At 37.8% G+C, this 19,038-nt stretch overlaps 1 protein-coding gene across 1 annotated transcript; it reads left to right on the forward strand.

Annotated features, from left to right (window-relative positions):
• Positions 1-4,703: 4,703 nt before the first annotated feature.
• Positions 4,704-18,962, forward strand: LOTGIDRAFT_121441 (hypothetical protein; the record flags this gene model as incomplete). Its single annotated transcript, XM_009059062.1, has 5 exons — positions 4,704-4,860; positions 13,933-14,046; positions 14,857-15,009; positions 15,285-15,512; positions 18,709-18,962. 5 exons carry the CDS (start codon positions 4,704-4,706, stop codon positions 18,960-18,962), a joined length of 906 nt encoding a protein of 301 aa, XP_009057310.1.
• Positions 18,963-19,038: the final 76 nt, after the last annotated feature.

Here is a 19,038-nt window from a genome sequence, read left to right on the forward strand (position 1 = left end):
GATTACATGTCATTAAATGCTATTTTGTTTTCCATATTTTCAGAGCATGTCCAATTACCACTCAAAGTCTAATAGTACCTTGTGTTCAAGGAACATATTCTGCTGGAAACCAATCAACTTGTACCAACTGTCCACCTGGTTATGAATGTCCATCAACATCCAGTGACACAGTGTAAGTTTTCTATTAGTTTGAAATGGATTATTGGAATTGGTATTAACCATTTTAAAACACATGTTTTCGAGTTGAATCAGAGCTTTTTAAATTTTACTCCTTTTTACAGTACCCGATGCGCAGCTGGTCATTATTCTCTGGGTAAAGCTAAGCAATGTACGCCGTGTAGTGAAGGATACAGTTGTCCATTTGTGGATCAAGCAGGAAAACTTTGTTCACCTGGCTCGTACAGTGGACCTACAGCTACCAATTGTACCACCTGTGAAGCAGGATATTTTTGCCCTACCACAGAACGTAAGTGAATTTCGATGATTCTAGACATTCATGTTCTTCAAGATGATAAAGGATTGACACTCCTTGGGCCGATGTCAAACCTTGTCACTTTTGTGTATATTTTATGAATTTACCCAAGGTATATAATACAGCAGGAAAAAGGTTTTGTATCCCCTTTCTCTGTATGTGTATCAGGAACATTATTCACCATGTTGATATTATTCGAAAAATAAAACAAGATATGCCTAGTGATTTCACAAATTGTGATTCAATTTAAGAAATAATTAATGATTGGATGATCTGCTTTACAGTTTCGAAGAAAACTCAGTGTCCAGCAGGAAAATATTCGACTGGAAGTGCAACAGCATGCAAACCGTGTGATCGAGGCTATCAATGCCTTGCAGGCTCTAAAGAAGCTGCTCCGCCAAGCCAGGCTTGTCCTAAAGGTGGTTGGTGTGATGGAAAGATCTTCATACCTTGTGTAGCTGGCAGATACAATCCATTCAATGCTTCGACAAGTTCGGAAGCATGCGTTACTTGTCCACCAGGTATGGTTTAATGCACTCATTATTTATAATGCATATCGGTACTGTAACTCTGTTTACCTAAATATTAATACAAATAAATTGTAAGAACTATATTATCTTTCCAACAGGTATGTCGAGTTGATAAATCCATTGTAAGAGGGGCATGTGTTGGAGGCATATAACTATAATACATAGAAACATAATTCGATTTGAATTTTTCAGGTTATCATTGTAAAGGACCGGGAGTGATCGACTATTTGCCTAATCTTTGTCCTACTGGTCATTATTGTTTAGAGGGAACAACCAGTAGCACCCAATATCCATGTCCAAGTAAGATCTTTTTGGAAGCATCTTTGTATCATTTATGTTGAACAGTGTAGACACTTTATCCCACTGGGTGCATAATCTAATATCACGACTGCAAAGTCATATGTTAAGAGGTCGAAGTTTTTAGCCATCAGTTTCTATGACGTCTTTCGATATTTTCCTTTTATTTCACTTTCATTTTGCTTCAGGTGGGACATACAATGAAGAGAAGAATGCAACCAGTGATACAGCTTGTATACCTTGTCCATCAAGAAAATATTGTCCGGAAGGATCATCGGTGAATGGTGTAGATTGTCCGGCAGGGTTTTACTGTACTGGTGGTCAAGGTTCGGGATTCCAGAATGCTTGTCCAATCGGGACATACAGCAGTCAACTGAATCTACACAGTATGCATGCTTGTGTTATTTCAAACTTGTGGTTAAATTTTCGCGAATACTGGTTTGCCATTGTTAATCATACAATCTATCCATATTGAAAACAGTGGCGTCCTTATAATAATGTATACAAAAGTCCTTTGTTCACAAAGTATATATTATAAATTAAGGCCCCGTTTTTTAAATGGTGTGCGCGTTAAAGATCTCTCGAAAATCGAAAAAGAAATGACAATCTTTCGCTAAATGCTCACTGTACTGCCTAATAGCCGGTTTAATGAAGGGCAGAAAAGTTAAACGTTAATTTCCACTGAAATGCATAAAAATGATTATCTTAATACTATTTTTCCAGATGCAAGTGAATGTACAGAATGTCCAGCAGGAGCATACTGTCCAGAAGGATCTCAAACTGAACCAACTGTGGCCCCTATACCATGTGATCCTGGTAGCTATAATCCCGATCCTGGAACTGGTCACCCTATAAATTGCAGACGATGTGAGCCAGGTTTTGCGTGCCCCTTGATAAATCAAGTTAATTCTACATTGGCTTGTAAAGAAGGTATGACCTAATTATTTTTATACGTCTTGTTTTGTCATTTATAATACAAAATAAGACAATCCGTGAATGGTGGGTGAGCAGCGATATTGATAGATCGCTTTGACTTGTCTTTAAATATACCTTTGGAAATAATGCCTACTAACAAAAATTGATGTATATATTTATCGTAAGACTGTATGGTAATATATTTTTCTAGGTCATTACTGCCCCCCTGGAACTATAACCGATGATCAGTTCCCGTGTTTACCGGGTACTTACACTGGAAAAACAGATCTACAGCGAGCAGATGAATGTGATGCATGTCCCCTTAGCTTTTATTGTGATTGGGGAACCGGTATGTATATAGGAGAAATAGAACAGTGTATATGAAGTCAACAGGAAAAAAATCCAAAGACAGACAAATTGACTGTATGCGTCTCAATAAAATGGCAATATGAGGAAACAACATGGTTTTTTATACTCTCTGAAGTAATGTTGACTGAGTTGATAAACCCAGTTGCAGATTGGAAAGTCTCCTTGAAATATTTCTATGATTTTTGACAAAGCTTTCATTGATTAGAATTAACATAATGTTCCTTAACTAAAACTGGATTTTTACTTCTTACAAAGGAACATTTTTATATCAGCATTTGTACTTTTCAGGAGAAACAATAAATCCACCACAGCCGTGTAAACCTGGTCATTATTGTCCTCTTCAAACACCAGCTCCAGATCGGTATCCATGTCCTGCTGGATCGTTTTCTAACAGATCAGACCTATACATGTCTTCTCAATGTGACGAATGTCCAGAACAATATTATTGTAACGGTATGTATCATCCAATACTACATGCTCCCATAACGATTAAGTAAACTTATCCGCGACAACCACGGATCTGTGTAATCACTGACATTCTACCTTTTGGGCTTTCATTTGTTTACTTGTTTACAGAGACATTTTCGACATTTATAAATTCATAATTTACTTCTTTCAATATGGGTTCTTCTACATTTCAAATTTTAGGTGGAGAACCCACGCCTACGGATCTATGTCCTCCTGGCTACTACTGTCCAGCCGGTACAAAATTTGCTTCACAATATGGTTGTCCTAATGGTACATACAATGAATTTTATGGTAAACCAGCCCTATCGGATTGCGTTCCATGTACACAAGGTAAGCACTTTTATTGACTCATAATCTAAATCTTTGGGCAACTTGGTATTTTGGTTAACAGGGTATTATCAGAAGATCTATAACTAGCATTGTTTAAATTTTTACGTTTACTTTTGACATGTTTCTCCATTTGCTTCTTTTAGCACACTACTGTGAGTTTGCTGTTGGACAGACTGAAGCTTGTCCTGCCGGGACTTACATGCCATGGGGTATTATACCAAGCACAGTTGGAGCAGCAAATACTTTAGTTGGGCCAGGTAATTTATTCATCTTATTACAAAATGCACGGTTCCACATTCATGCAGATTATTTTTTAAAGAGTATGCGACTTGTAGATTTTAAAAAAATGATTAATAGCCTTATCCCATATGTGATTCGGGTCGGAAAGGTGGACAAAATACATCAATGTTTCATGTGATACAGATTTATGAAGTCGTGAAAGCCCATTTAGTTTCAAGAAGAGTCATTTAAATGGATGGGCATGTTGTTTTACAATTTTCAGGAGATCCAGCTAAGAGTGAATCGGATTGTTTGGACTGTCCTGGAGGATCGTTTTGTATAAGAGAATCCATCAACCCTTCCGATTGTGGCACAGGAAAATACACCAAAGTAGGACAGTCAGTCTGTCAAACCTGTGAACCTGGATACTATTGTGATAATGTAACTACATCCGAGGACGCTATGAAGACCATCAAACGTTGTCCCGGTGGAAAGTTTTGTGTTGGTGGTCTGAATGCAGTGAGCGAAGCAACTGATTGCACGGTTGGAAAATATTGCCCCGAAGGTTAGAACATATACTTGTTTTGATTATTTACCGGCAATGTTGTGTGTCATCGAATATCTCGTAAATTCTGAAGCAATAGTCTTTTACATACATTATTCGCTTTTTTGCCTTTTTTGATGCAACGTCTTACATAGCTTAAATAATCCCCTTTTGTCATTCCAGCTACCCCAGAAGAAATCAATTGTCCTGTTGGAACCATAAGAAAAACTGTTGGAGCAGCGTTGGTTACTGATTGTGCTCCTTGTACTGCTGGATTTTACTGTATCGAGGGAAGTTCTGTTGAAACTGGACCTTGCAGAAAAGGATACTATTGTCCTAGTCCAGTTACTAATCCTTATGGACTCAGTCCACCACAGATTGGTGCTTATGGTGATGACCAGGTAAAAACATATGACTATACAATATGATGACAAATGAGCCTTCAATGGTTATGATGGAAGACATGATTTTGACCTATTTTATTATTCATGAGCTCCTTCTTTGAAACAATTGGTGAATCTTTTCTCGATGATGATATTATCCAATTAGATTTATAGAAATGATAAACGAATCCCAAGATGCAAATCTGTTTCAGGAACCATGTCCAGAAGGAACTTATACTGATATATTGGGAACACCAGATTTAGCCAGCTGTAAATCATGTCCACCAACCAAATATTGTCCTCAAGCTACAGATATTCCAATTGATTGTCCCCGTGGATTCTACTGTGGTGCCAACTCTTCTAAACCAGAACCTTGTCCCATGGGTAGATATGGAAACGCAACCAGTAAGTTAACTAAATATAATTTTTTTTTAAAGAAAAGTCTACTATCTAGCTAGTTACTATCTATCAAATACCGTCATTGTATAGTAGGTCTATTGTTAATACTATTAAGCATGTGATGACCACCTATTATCCTACTTAACTAATCTCTTAATTGATTAATCCAATCTTCTGCATTAATGCTAAAATTCCCAAGATTTAATAAAAGGATTATTGTTGAGTGTTGTCGACTGACCGTGGAGTAAAGGATATGTGATTGAGGTTGTCGTTATATAGAAGTGAAAAACAATTGAAGGACCACGCCTGACCTGGTGACCTTTGATACTTTATAACCCATTAATCTGTTGCACTTTCCTGATTATGATTTCAGATCTAGAAAAGTTCGATGATTGTACTCTTTGTGATCCTGGTTGGTACTGTGATGCTCCAGGTTTACTGCAGCCCAGAGCTCCCTGTGATCCAGGCTACCTTTGTTACTCGGGAGCCCAGACATCAGCTCCAACTGATGGTACAACTGGTGCTATTTGTCCAGCTGGAGGTTACTGTGTGTTGGGTAAGTAACTGAATCTTTTGTGTTGTTCTTTGCCAGAGGTTCCAGACGTTGACGGTTTTATACCCGGGACGCATATTAACAGCATTGTTATAATTCTTATAAGGAAAGTGGTCATATTATAAACTTTCCATTCTTAACATGCGTGAATTACTTTCACAGTTATGTACAATTATTGAAGCATTATTGAATAAATTTGAAATATATTTTGTAGTTATGAATCTGCCATTGTTCGATATTAGATAATTTGTCAAATGAAAGTGTCAAGCCACCTAGCATCATTTAAATTAATTTTTCAGGATCATTTGAAGCGAAACCGTGTCCAGCAGGAACTTATAGCAATGTATCAGGAGCTGTGAACCATTATGATTGTTATGAATGTGATGCTGGGTATTACTGTTCATCAATAGCAGGAGGAGAACCAACTGGTCCATGCTGGGGAGGTTATTTCTGTACTGGCGGGGCTAAAACTCCGCGTCAACACATCACCGAGCCAGGTATGCATTGTTACATATCTAGTTCATCATAAACCTTATTCGTAAATTCCTCGTAAAAATATCGCCACCTTTTGCTTAAATTGTTGAGTGCTCTTTTTCTTCCAATTTTTTTTAGCACATGGAATGATACGTGAATAACATGGCTGTGGTTGTTAGCAATACTTTTACACAGACCATATTTTCGTTGAATAAACCAATTGGGTTCTAAAATTTTTATTTTTCATCTTAGGTTATTACTCAGCTAATGGATCAGTAGCTCAACTGGAATGTCCTATTAGTACTTACATGCCTTATTACGGATATCCCGAATGTTTCGAATGTAATGCGGGATTTTATTGCCCGAATAAGACATTGACAGACCAGGCAGCTTGTCCTGCCGGATATTATTGTGGTAATGGTAGTTATGTGCCCACTGATTGTCCACCAGGAACATTCTCTAACAGGTAAATATCAGATGTTATCATCTATTTCTTTTCTATATCATATCTCATCCTAAATCAGATTTTGATACGAAAAGTATTCGTAAATTCGAGAAAAGTTTTACGTTTGGTATCGACCACAGTTAATTTATAGGTTTGTGCTTAAAAAGCCTTACAATTATGTAGTAAACCAACAAATAGAAGTTTTTGCAAATTGCACACCGAGTATTCTTATAAAAATTCTTATTTCAGAACACATCGTGCCAGCATAGATGATTGTGAGATCTGTCCAGCAGGGTATTTTTGTCAGGATCGTGGAGCTATAGAACCAGCTGGTATGTGCAAAGCTGGGCATATTTGTTTCGGAGGAGCTTTAGATGACGACCCAGTTTACAACAATGACACCACTGGTAACAAAACAGCTATCCTCTTCGGCGATACATGTCACCCTGGATACTATTGTCCTGAGGGTACGGCGTTGATGATACCCTGTCCAAGAGGTACCTACAATCCTGATAGAAGTGGACGAGCTGAAGCTTCGGCATGCAGATCGTGTGACCCTGGAAAATATTGTAATGGTACAGCTTTAACTCAACCCACAGGTAGTTTTAATATCGAATTATTATTATTATTATCCTGTTACTTATTATTTGTCATGAAATAATATAACAAAAGAGCACCAACTTAGAAGCGTTTCTATGGCCCCATTCCAGATTTTTTACCATTTCCATAGTAAAAAAAAGGTCCTGTGCACCCTCTAGAAAATTTTGTGGCCCCGACCCGGCCCCTCACCTGACATTTCCTAGAAACGCTGCTACACCAACACTCTTCACATCAAACAAGCACAATTTAGGGTTGAATAGTCATGATCCGGCCAGAATTTCTAAAATAGCAGATTCCACAGAGGTCGGGCATGAAATATGAATCTTTAAAATATCAACTATAAAATGTCACCATAAGTATTTTCACAATCTTTCAGGTTTGTGTGACCCAGGCTACTACTGTTTAGGAGGAGCTTGGATACCTGATCCCATAGACAATGTTACTGGTAATATTTGTCCAAAACATCACATCTGTACATCAGGAACTGATCAACCGAGCTTATGTAGTGTTGGGTACTATGCTAACGATACTGGATTGTCTGAGTGTACCCTGTGTCTATCTGGATATCTCTGCTTTCCTGGAGTAGCACCTGCACTCTGCCCCCAAGGTAAGACTTATTTATACTCGTTTTTATTGTCGTTTCAGAAGTAAAGACCTTTGAAATAACACAATATTATACCAAAATCTCTATTGCATAACATCCATTGTTCCATATACCTTTTCAGGGTCGTATTGTGTAGCCAGTACAGTATTAATACCTGTATCTCAAGGTACGCCATGTCCAGCAGGAATGTTTGGTTCGAGAGAAGGACTGACGGCTGAATCCGAATGTACACCATGTATTGCTGGTCATTATTGTGAAACGCCAGGTAATAACAATTTGATAAAAGATTATTTGCAGACATTTAAATTAATTCTATCTATAACGTTATAGGATGAACAATTTGAGTAGATATGCCAAAAATCCATAAGCTTAGATGTACAAATTATCCATTTTGATGTTTTCTTACATAATTTAAGGTTTACTGAATGCGACGGATAAATTACGACCAGGATATTGGTCTCAGTCAGGCAGTAGTAGTCCTACACCAGAAGATACTGACAATCCTGATCGAGGTGTTTGTCCTAAAGGCTTCTATTGCCCTGAAGGATCTTCAGCACCTTTGCCATGTCCTGTTGGAACATATGGGTAAGTAGAAGAAATTGATAAAACTAAACAAAAGCCACGATACGTTTAAATGGGGCCTGGTGTTAAATGAACCAAAAGGTAGAAAGTCCACCTATATCAATTTTACTTTATAGATTTACTGTTCGATATGGCGACGTTAACGACTGTTTGAAATGTCCTGGTGGTAACTACTGTCCTAATATAAATATGACTCAAACTGGTCCTCAATGTGATGCTGGTTATTACTGTAGCAGTGGGTCTCCTGTAGCTGATCCAGTAGCCCAAGTTTATGGTGATGAATGTCCAACGGGTTTGTACTTTTTTTGACTCTTCAACTTTCATGACCCTTTTGCCAAGGATTGTTGTGAAATTTTCAGAAATTTCAATGTAAATTTAATAACAATTAACTATTCATTTAAAATGATGATGGACGAGTAAAGTATTGTTATTTATTATGGTATATTGAGATGTATAATTTGAATCAATTTGGATACAAAAGAATATCATGGGTACTCTTTGACTGACTAGTTATATCCTTATTTTGTTTATGAAGGTTACTATTGCCCAGTCGGTACCAATGCACCAGTACCTTGTGATCCTGGAACTTTTACCAATCATACTAGAAGTACAAGTTGTATTGATTGCCCAGCTGGCCATTACTGCCTAGTTAATACCAGTGAACCAATACCGTGTCCACAGGGTCATTGGTGTCCAAGTCAATCAAGACTACCATATCAGAATCCTTGTCCAGTTGGAACGTATAATAATGAGACTGGAAGGAGTGTCGAAACTGAATGTCTACCATGTCCACCAGGGTAAGTTTATTGCATACTTCTTCTAGTGTTATTTCCACTTCATTTGTAAATTTTATTTAAATTAAAGACACGTCTTCCCAATAAAATCAAAACCACCAATTACCTCTCTTATCGTGTCATCCTCGAATAGGATTCAAGTATATAGAGCTGTACGTCCACATTAACTATTTAGAAGGACCTACCACTAAAGTACAAAGGATACTATTGTATATATCGCAATACATACTGTTGAAACACTGATCTTCCGTTGTAACAATGTGAAATACATCAATTACTGGCAGTACCTGGGTTTCAAGAGTATATTTCACAACTTTACGACTTAGAAATTGAATATTTCGTGAGACTCTTGTTAAAAGAATGCCGAATTGTATATTTCAGCAAATATTGTGGAAGTACTGGTCTGTCTAGCGATACAGGAGACTGCGATCCTGGATGGTATTGTCTTCAGGGTGCCACATCACCTCGACCATTGGTAGCTTTACAAGGTGGTCAGTGTGAAGCTGGTAATTTCTGTCCAGCAGGATCAGCCAATCAGATACCTTGTTCTCCTGGTACATATTGTCAAGACCCCGGTAAGTTTCGTTTCCTAAATCCACGATATTTCTATTATTGCTTTATTAACGAGAATTCCCGAGAACTGTGTAAAGTAAATTGAAAAAGAAATGACGTTTTTTTGCAAACATGATGTACTGAATAGCTTACATTACTTCTGGTGTAGATGCTACTTCATTCCCAAGAAATTAAATAAGTCATAAGCTGAAACAATGTATGTTTTAATCCGTTGGTTTGTCATCTAAATCTTTCAGAGTTGTCAGCTCCTAGTGGTAATTGTAGTGAAGGATACTACTGTACATCTGGTTCCCCTACCCAAACACCAGTTGGTCAATCATATGGTAAATATATACATTTTAATCAGAACCTAAAAAAAAACATCATGCGATCTTCTCAGTTGGCTAAAAATTTTGTGAAACAACATGTTTAGGTTCTGTTTTAATATTTCTATATCGCCCTACAATTGATGTATTGAGCACACATTGAAAATTTTTCATTATTGTACATTTTAATTATTGAAAATCAGAATAATGCTTCTTATAAGCACACAGTGGTGTTGTTTTAGCCATTTAAAATTTTGTTATTGGTAACCAACAATCATTTGGGCATAGCTCAAAAAGCATAACTATACCCTTTAGATCTTATATGTACTTGCAGTACAAAAACCTGGTTACAACAGACTCTATTCAGTAACTGCCTGAGACAAAATCCGCAGATATTGTACTTATCTTAGTTACGTTCATACCTTTATTAGCTTACGCATTCGTTTTAGGTGATGTATGTAATATGGGCCAGTACTGTCCCGCTGGCAGTTCTAATGGTACTTACTGTCCACCTGGAACATATCTGAATGTCACTGGAAGTAGAACTGAAGCAGACTGTCAAGCGTGTATACCAGGATCTTTTTGTGCTGGATATGGAAACATCCTTCCCACTGGACCATGTGATGCTGGATATTATTGCCCAGTTGGAATGAACATCTCCAACCCTGCCGAGTATACATGCCCACAAGGTTAGTACTAACCTAATTCAATCCATTTTATAGCTTGGGAGAATAATATATCAAACATAACCATGTGGCCCCGTCTAATGCTATTGGCTTCTGCTGGAGCAAGTGTCAACCGGAACAGTAATCATTCTCGAGGAAATTGTTATTATATTCTGTGAAATATTGTTGACCAAATCTTCTATTCTACAGGCCACTACTGTTCATCATCCGGAAGCCATGAACCAATACGATGTGAGAGTGGTACATATCAAGATGAGACTGGACAAGGATCGTGTAAAATATGTCCAGCAGGCTACTTCTGCGATAATGTCAAGAACCCGGTTGTTCTTTACAATGATAGTCTATGTCCTCCAGGTATATATTAGATATTTTTATAATTGATTTTCTTGATTGGATGGTGTTTATCGATATAGTTTCATACAAGCATTTTAGGCTCAGTATAACAATTTGTGCCAGCTAACTTTAAAAATTGGGATTCAAGTCCTCGTGATTGCTTTGATTGATCGATCATGGTTAGTATGATGTACCTGTAAGAAGTAAGTCAGCCTTTATTCGCCATTTCGTTGTAGGTCATTACTGTCCAGCTGGTACCAAATTTGATGTGGAATATCGATGTCCTAAAGGTACATTCAGCAATGCGACTGGTGTACAGAGTCTATCAGGTTGTCAAGATTGTGCAGGGGGCTATTACTGTGACCAGGAGGCCCAAACAGAATACACAAAAATTTGCGAAGCAGGGTATGTATTTTTTAGTTGATAGCCGTATTGATCGAAATAGACCTGTAGCTACAGGGTCTACTGAAAAAATGTATCGCCACCCCTCCCCCCTCTCCTGAAAAATTCTGGCAACCGACCTACTAACTACACATTATATCCCACTTCCCCTCTGAAAGTATTACTCCCCTTCTCCCCGCCACCATTGAACACACAAGTCTGGTCACGGACCTGGATCATAGAATATTTAAGTCCGAACAACACCACATCGAAATTGATCCTTTTGAAGTTGTATTGTTCCACGCACGTGCATTGATCTTGTGAAAACAACTAATAGTCTGAAATACCAAGAGAACATAAAATAACTACAATTTTGTATATTCTTAGCTATTACTGTAGACGTAAGGCAATATCAGGTACACCAGGACAAGGAGATGATGCTGATATTTGTCCTGAAGGTCATTTCTGTCCTCAACAGACATCAGAACCAGAGAACTGTCCACCTGGAACCTTCAATAATATGACAGGATTAACAGCCCTCAGTCAATGCTTAAACTGCACACCAGGTATGTTTGAAGGAAATTCTGAATTTAATATTATAATCACTTCTTCGACTAAGCACATTTGTTTTATTCTAACAAAGGCCCTATATTCTGTTGTATTTTCTTCTGAATTTGGAGTACAAGTTCCAATCGGCTGGGTACATTGTACATTGATATCGTACATTCCAACCAACACCCGTTCTTCTAAGCTGATTATTGTACACTGTTTCGATATTATATTGTAGGATACTATTGTAGCGGTACTAATCTGTCAGAACCAACCGGGCCATGTTGGACAGGCTATTATTGTCCCAGTACAGCATCGAGTCCTACAGATGTTGTATGTCCTGAAGGTTATTTCTGCCCTAGTGCCAGTTTTACACCTACTCCCTGTAACAAAGGTTCGTAAATTTTCACCAACTTACTGCTGACATGTGATTGATGTCCGCTCCAATCAACATTTAAGGTGGAAAACAATTTATATAACTTAGGGTTTCTGTGGTATTTATGAAATGTATGATAAGAATTTGAATCAAAATGAATTTTAAATGACCTTATAGTGATTTAATTCAAACCTTCCTAAATTGAATACATTTAATTTTACAGGAAGTTATTCAAACCAAACAGCTTTAGCTTCTCAGTCAGACTGCAGCTCTTGTCCAAGTGGGTTCTACTGTGAAACTGATGGATTAACTCAACCAACAGGATTGTGTGGAGAGGGTATGTCAAAATAATTATGTTCGTCCAGCTTTGTCCTGATGTATACGATCTTTAAATAATACAAAAACCTTAATCACTGCATGAGTTGATGGTTTGAACTGTTCCCTAGAAACAGCAAACCTTATTTTGCCAATTCTTTCCTTCCAATATGAAAAAGAGGAATCGGTGATCTATCCCTACTTACATAAATCTTTTAAAACGCTTTTTATTTTGTAGGTTACTATTGTCCAGTTGGAAGTGTTTATAAAGAACCAGTTTCAACATTCTGTCCAATTGGTCATTACTGTCCTGAAGGTTCATCCCAGGCACTGCCATGTAGAAATAACAGTTATGTAAGTATTAATTGACTGTACATCAACTAGTATTTAAAAGCAGGAATATTCTGTAGGACCTTTCAATAATGAGAGACCAAGAGATCGCATACCAATAATATTTATGTGTTTTACACCATTACATTTTTGATTGATTTGAATTGTACCATCATGTATCTCATGCTCATCGTCATATTATGCCTACATCTCAAATTAAATTGTTTTGTCCTTCAGGTGAACCATACCCATGCTGTTTTATGTTACCCATGCCCGGCAGGATATTACTGTGAGCAGCAAGGACAAAGTGAGATATGTCCCCGTGGCTATTATTGTCCAGCTGGTACAGGATTAGATTGGATACCATGCCCAAGAGGAACATATAGTGATATTGAAGGCATTTCTGAACTGACTCATTGTAAACCATGTACTCCTGGAAAATATTGCGACGGTGTTCACTTGACTTCACCTACAGGTACGTTATTGATTCCCAAAGTATATCATCAAAATGTTTGTAAAATTGAGCAGTTCATATTGCACTTTGCTACTTTGTTTTTCCCTGTCTTTGTCACACAGAAAAGACTTCAGAACATCAATAGTGATCAAATTTGGTTCGTTTTGCAGGGCAATGTGCAGCTGGACACTGGTGTGTATCAGCAAATGATAGAGAATACCCCCATGGGGTAAATCAGTCACAACCAATGAATGATACTTGTTACGATGATAGGATAGTAGGTTTTGGTGGTATCTGTCCAGTAGGACATTACTGTCCTGGTGGAATCTTTAGTATTTACCCTATACCATGTTCGAACGGTACCTATGCTCTTCTCGAAGGACTAGACTCTTGCTCGACTTGTCCCCAAGGTAGGTGCAACTAGAAATAATAACTTTCCATCTTTCCATTCTTGCTGATCAATATTCAGATACAATTTCAAAAAGGTAATCATTTTCAATTTCATCTAAAAACGATTTCGATAAGCCCTTCTTTCTAGAATTTTAGAATTCGTATGCTGATAAGAATTGCCCTTTACCACGAATTTCATCTTTCACTTTAGGTTATTTTTGTGAAGAAGCAACATCAGATTATACCAATAATCCATGTCCAGTCGGATACTACTGTCCACCCGGAACAGCCGCTTTGAATCAATATCCATGTCCAGCTGGAACCTACTCCAACCAAACTACCAGGACAAACATTAACGACTGTCTATCATGTCCAGGTAGGTTCATAACATGTGCTCTATCACAGAATGAACGTAATCCTAAGTTCATCTGCACTGATATTTTGATATTGATCATTGATATTGATTCCACGTGGGAGACCTTTCCGTGTTTCACAGCCCCGACTCGCCATGCATTTCGGGCATTCTATTGTTTCATGAAGACACTTCACTGTCAAAATTGGCTTTTTGTTTCAGATGGCTCATATTGCGAGCAAGAGGGCATGTCCCAACCATCAGGTCCCTGTAACGCTGGATACTACTGTAGTGGAGGGTCATCAACAGCAACTCCATCAGGCACAGGAGGAGACAAATGCGTGCCTGGGTATTACTGTCCGGAAGGCTCTGGTCATCAAATACCTTGTACACCGGGTCATTATTGTTCTTCTGAACGACTAAACGATACTACTGGTCTCTGTTCGCCTGGTTACTATTGTTCTATAATGGCAACTGTACCAAATCCAACAGATGGTAACGTTACAGGTATTCATCTTTCTTTATACTTTGGAATATTTAAGAGAGGTTGATCTGTACCATAAAGTGATGAATCGACAAGCGTAATCTTATCTGGACGTTATTGAAAATACGAAATAAATACATTGTTAGCAATATGCACTATTTGGATAGTAGTAACAAGATGACTAACCGAGATTGGAGAATAATACATATAGGCCTTTAATAAACTTTCTTCTGACAATAATTTGCAGAAAATGGATATGGCTAAATCAATCGATGGGGAGCACAGCTTGCTCCAGATGATTATTGAATTATTGAATATATTTTGTTTTTCAGGTGATATTTGTCCTGAAGGTGGTTACTGTCCTGAAGGAAGCTCGGTACCCTTATTATGTCAAGCTGGATACTATTTAAACAGTACTGGAAATAGTGATGTTTCTCACTGTATTACATGTACATCTGGAATGTATTGTGCTGGTAGTGGAAACACTATACCGGATGGACCCTGTGATCAAGGTATGGGGATATAAGACAATGTATTATGTAGGCAATAATAGATATTGGGACTCTCCAAAGGAATGCTGAGTTGACAAACCCAATCACAGAGTAGCATAAGGTGTCGGTAAATACCTGTGCGAATTACACATAAAAGAAAATGAAATGAAACCGGTCTTATGAGGGAAAATTGTGCAGCTTTACACAATATTGGTACTTTCCAATTTCTAGAATTTATAACACGTTTATTTATTATTTTCAAGGATATTATTGCCCTGGTGGACAAGATACACCACAGCCAGTAGAATACAACTGTACATTAGGACATTATTGTCCTTCTGGAAGTACTTCACCAATACGATGTAATAGCGGAAGCTACCAAGATGAAATAGGACAGTGGACTTGTAAAGCCTGTCCAGCTGGTTACTATTGTGACAACACGATGAGTCCTGTTGTGTTGTACAATGACTCTTCTTGTCCAACTGGATTCTACTGCCCAGAGAATACCACAAGAAGTAACCAATACCCATGTCTCATTGGTACTTTTGTCAACATAACTAACCGCGTTGATATCATAGATTGTATTGCATGTCGTGGAGGGGAATATTGTGATCAACAAGGTCTGGCAGAACCAACTGGAAAATGTTCTGCAGGTTATTTCTGTACATCTGGTGCTACAAGTGCAACACCTTCACAGGGTAAGTTATGGGGTATTAAAGTAGTTTAGAACAAGCAAAGAGTACATTTCCTGTAGAATTTCTATTGTTCTCATAATCTAAGTCAACACAGTTACAACGAGATGTAAAATAACATTATTTGTGTTTGGTCAAATGCTAGCCGGACGAAACTAAATTTTCATCTTATGTGTTATCTTCCGTTTTCTTTAGCACTATTGCGTTTTTCGGATTCACGGCGTATTGTGTTTGGTCTTGATTTATTATTTGATATATTAGGTGTGGATGGTGATATCTGCCCCGAAGGATTTTACTGTACAGAGGGTAGTATAGTACCCACTTCCTGTCCGCCTGGTACCTACAATCCAACCACTGGACGTCAAAGTCAACAAGAATGTTTGAATTGTACTGCCGGTTTCTATTGTCCTCATTACAACATGACTGCTGCTGGCCCTGCGTGTTTACCGGGTACGTATTCAAATTAATATGTTCAAAATGTGATGTTTGAATGCCAGTTTGTTTTGTAGATTTTACAGAAAGTGAATTAACTGTAAGAAATGATATGGTTTAATGACCTGCATTAGCCTGAAACATATTATGTATTTGTACAAATTCTTGTGTAATTCAATAGCTAATATTTGTAGGTTACTACTGTCCAAGTGGTGCAGACGTAGGTGGTTATATAGCATGTCCAGAAGGTTCTTATTGTCCGACAGGATCAGAAAATCCAGTAGCCTGTCCACCAGGCACCTTCTCAAATACAACAGAATTATCCAATTTTAATCAATGTACGAACTGTAGTGGAGGATATTACTGTCCAAATCCAGGTAAATCTTTACCTTATTATTCTTAAGCGTTGAATCTTGATGCCGAATGATGTAATGATACACTAAATGTGCAATGTCGGTGTTTGCCTTTGACTTCACCTTTGGAAAATCTTCTAATGATAATATTAATCTTAGAATAAATCCATCATCAGGTGTACTTCAATTGTTCAAATTCAGACATCGTTTATCATATTTTTGTAGGAATGACAGCTGCCGTAGATCAATGTTGGGGTGGTTACTATTGTCCTGGTGGTCAATCTGTACCTAATCCTGTAGAATTCATTTGTCCTACGGGTTTACATTGTCCAAATGGTAGTGAGATATACAAGGTAAGATTCTTTATATTACATCGTTTATTAGAATCTTAGAGGTTCCAGAAATCATGTACCATTAGATATACACAGACGTATACTTCAACAGTACCGTGCGTTAAAATTTTCCCCAAACAAAATTGTAGGACTGCTTTTCAACACATAGCTTTTTAGTGACTTTTACCATTGATTTTATCATTGTGTCAAGTATATAGCAATTGCCTATTTTACGTATTCTAATACTGATTATACAACGAATTGTATTTTGTTTTTAGCAATGTTCTGATGGATCATATACTAATTATACCGGTGCCGTACAATGTGAAATTTGTCCCTCTGGATATTACTGTCTTCCTGTACACCCAGAAAACTCTACTCTGAATGCACAACCGTGTCCTGCTGGGTACTACTGTCCACAAGGTAAATAATCAGTGGTTTTCTATAATAGAGGCACGCTTGTTGGGAAGAGGTCTCAAACTCCACCTTTTACAACTCGAAGAAATATATGACTTCATTAATTACACATATTTGCTTATGATTCTTTTTAGAATGTGTTTGTTTATTAATTTTTCAGGAACCGGAATTGATTGGAAGTCTTGCCCAGCTGGTACATACAATGATATTGAGAAATTATCCAGTGGGGTGAATTGCAAACCATGTCTTGGTGGGCAATACTGTTCTGGGGTACATCTCACAGCACCAACTGGAAACTGTACTGAAGGTAAAATATATTTGATTAATGATCACTAATCACAACTCTATCAAATGGATGGATTGCTACTTATAACGGATTGAGTTCCATCTTTCATGGTAAAGGATTTGAGGGCTACCTTGATTACAATTTAGATTGAGCCTACATCCTTGTGATTTCCTCAAGATTCAAAAATTTTAACTAATATTTATTAGGGTGGACTGTATAAGCAATTGTAGGATAGTCAAATCATCAATTTCACTATATAGAACGCCTGTATTGTGTATTTCAGGATTTTACTGTACATCAGGTCTAGACAGATCAGCTCCAGGATTAGCTAATGATACAACTCCTGCTAATTGTTCGTGTCCGGAACAAGCTATGTTCACTGGAATTGGTGGCATCTGTCCATTAGGACATTATTGTCCGGAAGGAAGTATATTTGCGCTGCCCTGTGATCCTGGTACTTATACAGATCAGATTGCCCAATCACAGTGCAAGAATTGTACAGAGGGATTTTACTGCCTTGCTAATTCAACCGAGTTCATATCTTCGCCATGTCCAACAGGTATTACGTTTTTTGTTACAAATATAAGAGTCAGAATTAAATCGTGTTAAGGGTGATTAAGCAGTCTGATGGTGTACCCAATTATTGAAATATCTTCCCAAAACAACTGTGTTTCTGTTTATTTCTAGGTCATTACTGTCCAAAAGGAACACAGTATTCTACACAATATAAATGTCCTCCTGGAACATACAATCCTACAGAAAGAGGAACAGCGGAGACAAATTGTCTCGACTGTCCAGGTGGGCAATATTGTGAAGGAGAAGGCAACTCTCAACCTACTGGCAACTGTACTAAAGGATGGTATTGTTCTGGTGGTGCTTCCCAACCAAACTCAACTACCCATGGTGGACAATGTCAACCAGGATATTACTGTCCTGAAGGTTTGTTTATTCAGATCCTATGAAAACGTTAATCATTCATCTGCGTGTTCTTGTTGTTAAAAAAAATCGTCGCTTCTTTGTTTATCCAGTATGAAACCGAATGAGGTGAATCATAAAATGTCAATTTTTTTTAGGTTCTTCAGACCCATCGCCATGTCCAGCTGGCGAATTCTGCCAAACAGAAGGATTGGACCTTCCCACTGGCAATTGTTCTGCAGGGTATTACTGTACGTTAAGATCTTCGTCTCCAATACCATCAGATGGTGTGACCGGGAATATTTGTCCCCCGGGTTATTACTGTGAAAGTGGATCGCCTTATCCAACTCCATGTCAACCAGGAACATACAGTCCAAGTGAAGGAAATACAGCTGTGTCTGACTGCTTGCCATGTTCATTCGGTGAATATTGTGGAAGCTATAATCTCACACAGTCCACAGGTAAGTTGAACTCAAATGTCAAATCATATCAACATATCTATAGCTGCAACTTTTTGTCATGTCACCATGCTGAATGACGGGCTTCATCAAACGGAATAGGGCAACTTAAATGAACAGGACCTAATGAACACGTGAAAAATACTTAATATAAAG

Source organism: Lottia gigantea (genome assembly GCF_000327385.1).
Source record: "Lottia gigantea unplaced genomic scaffold LOTGIsca_37, whole genome shotgun sequence".
Classification (NCBI taxonomy): Eukaryota; Metazoa; Mollusca; class Gastropoda; family Lottiidae; genus Lottia; species Lottia gigantea.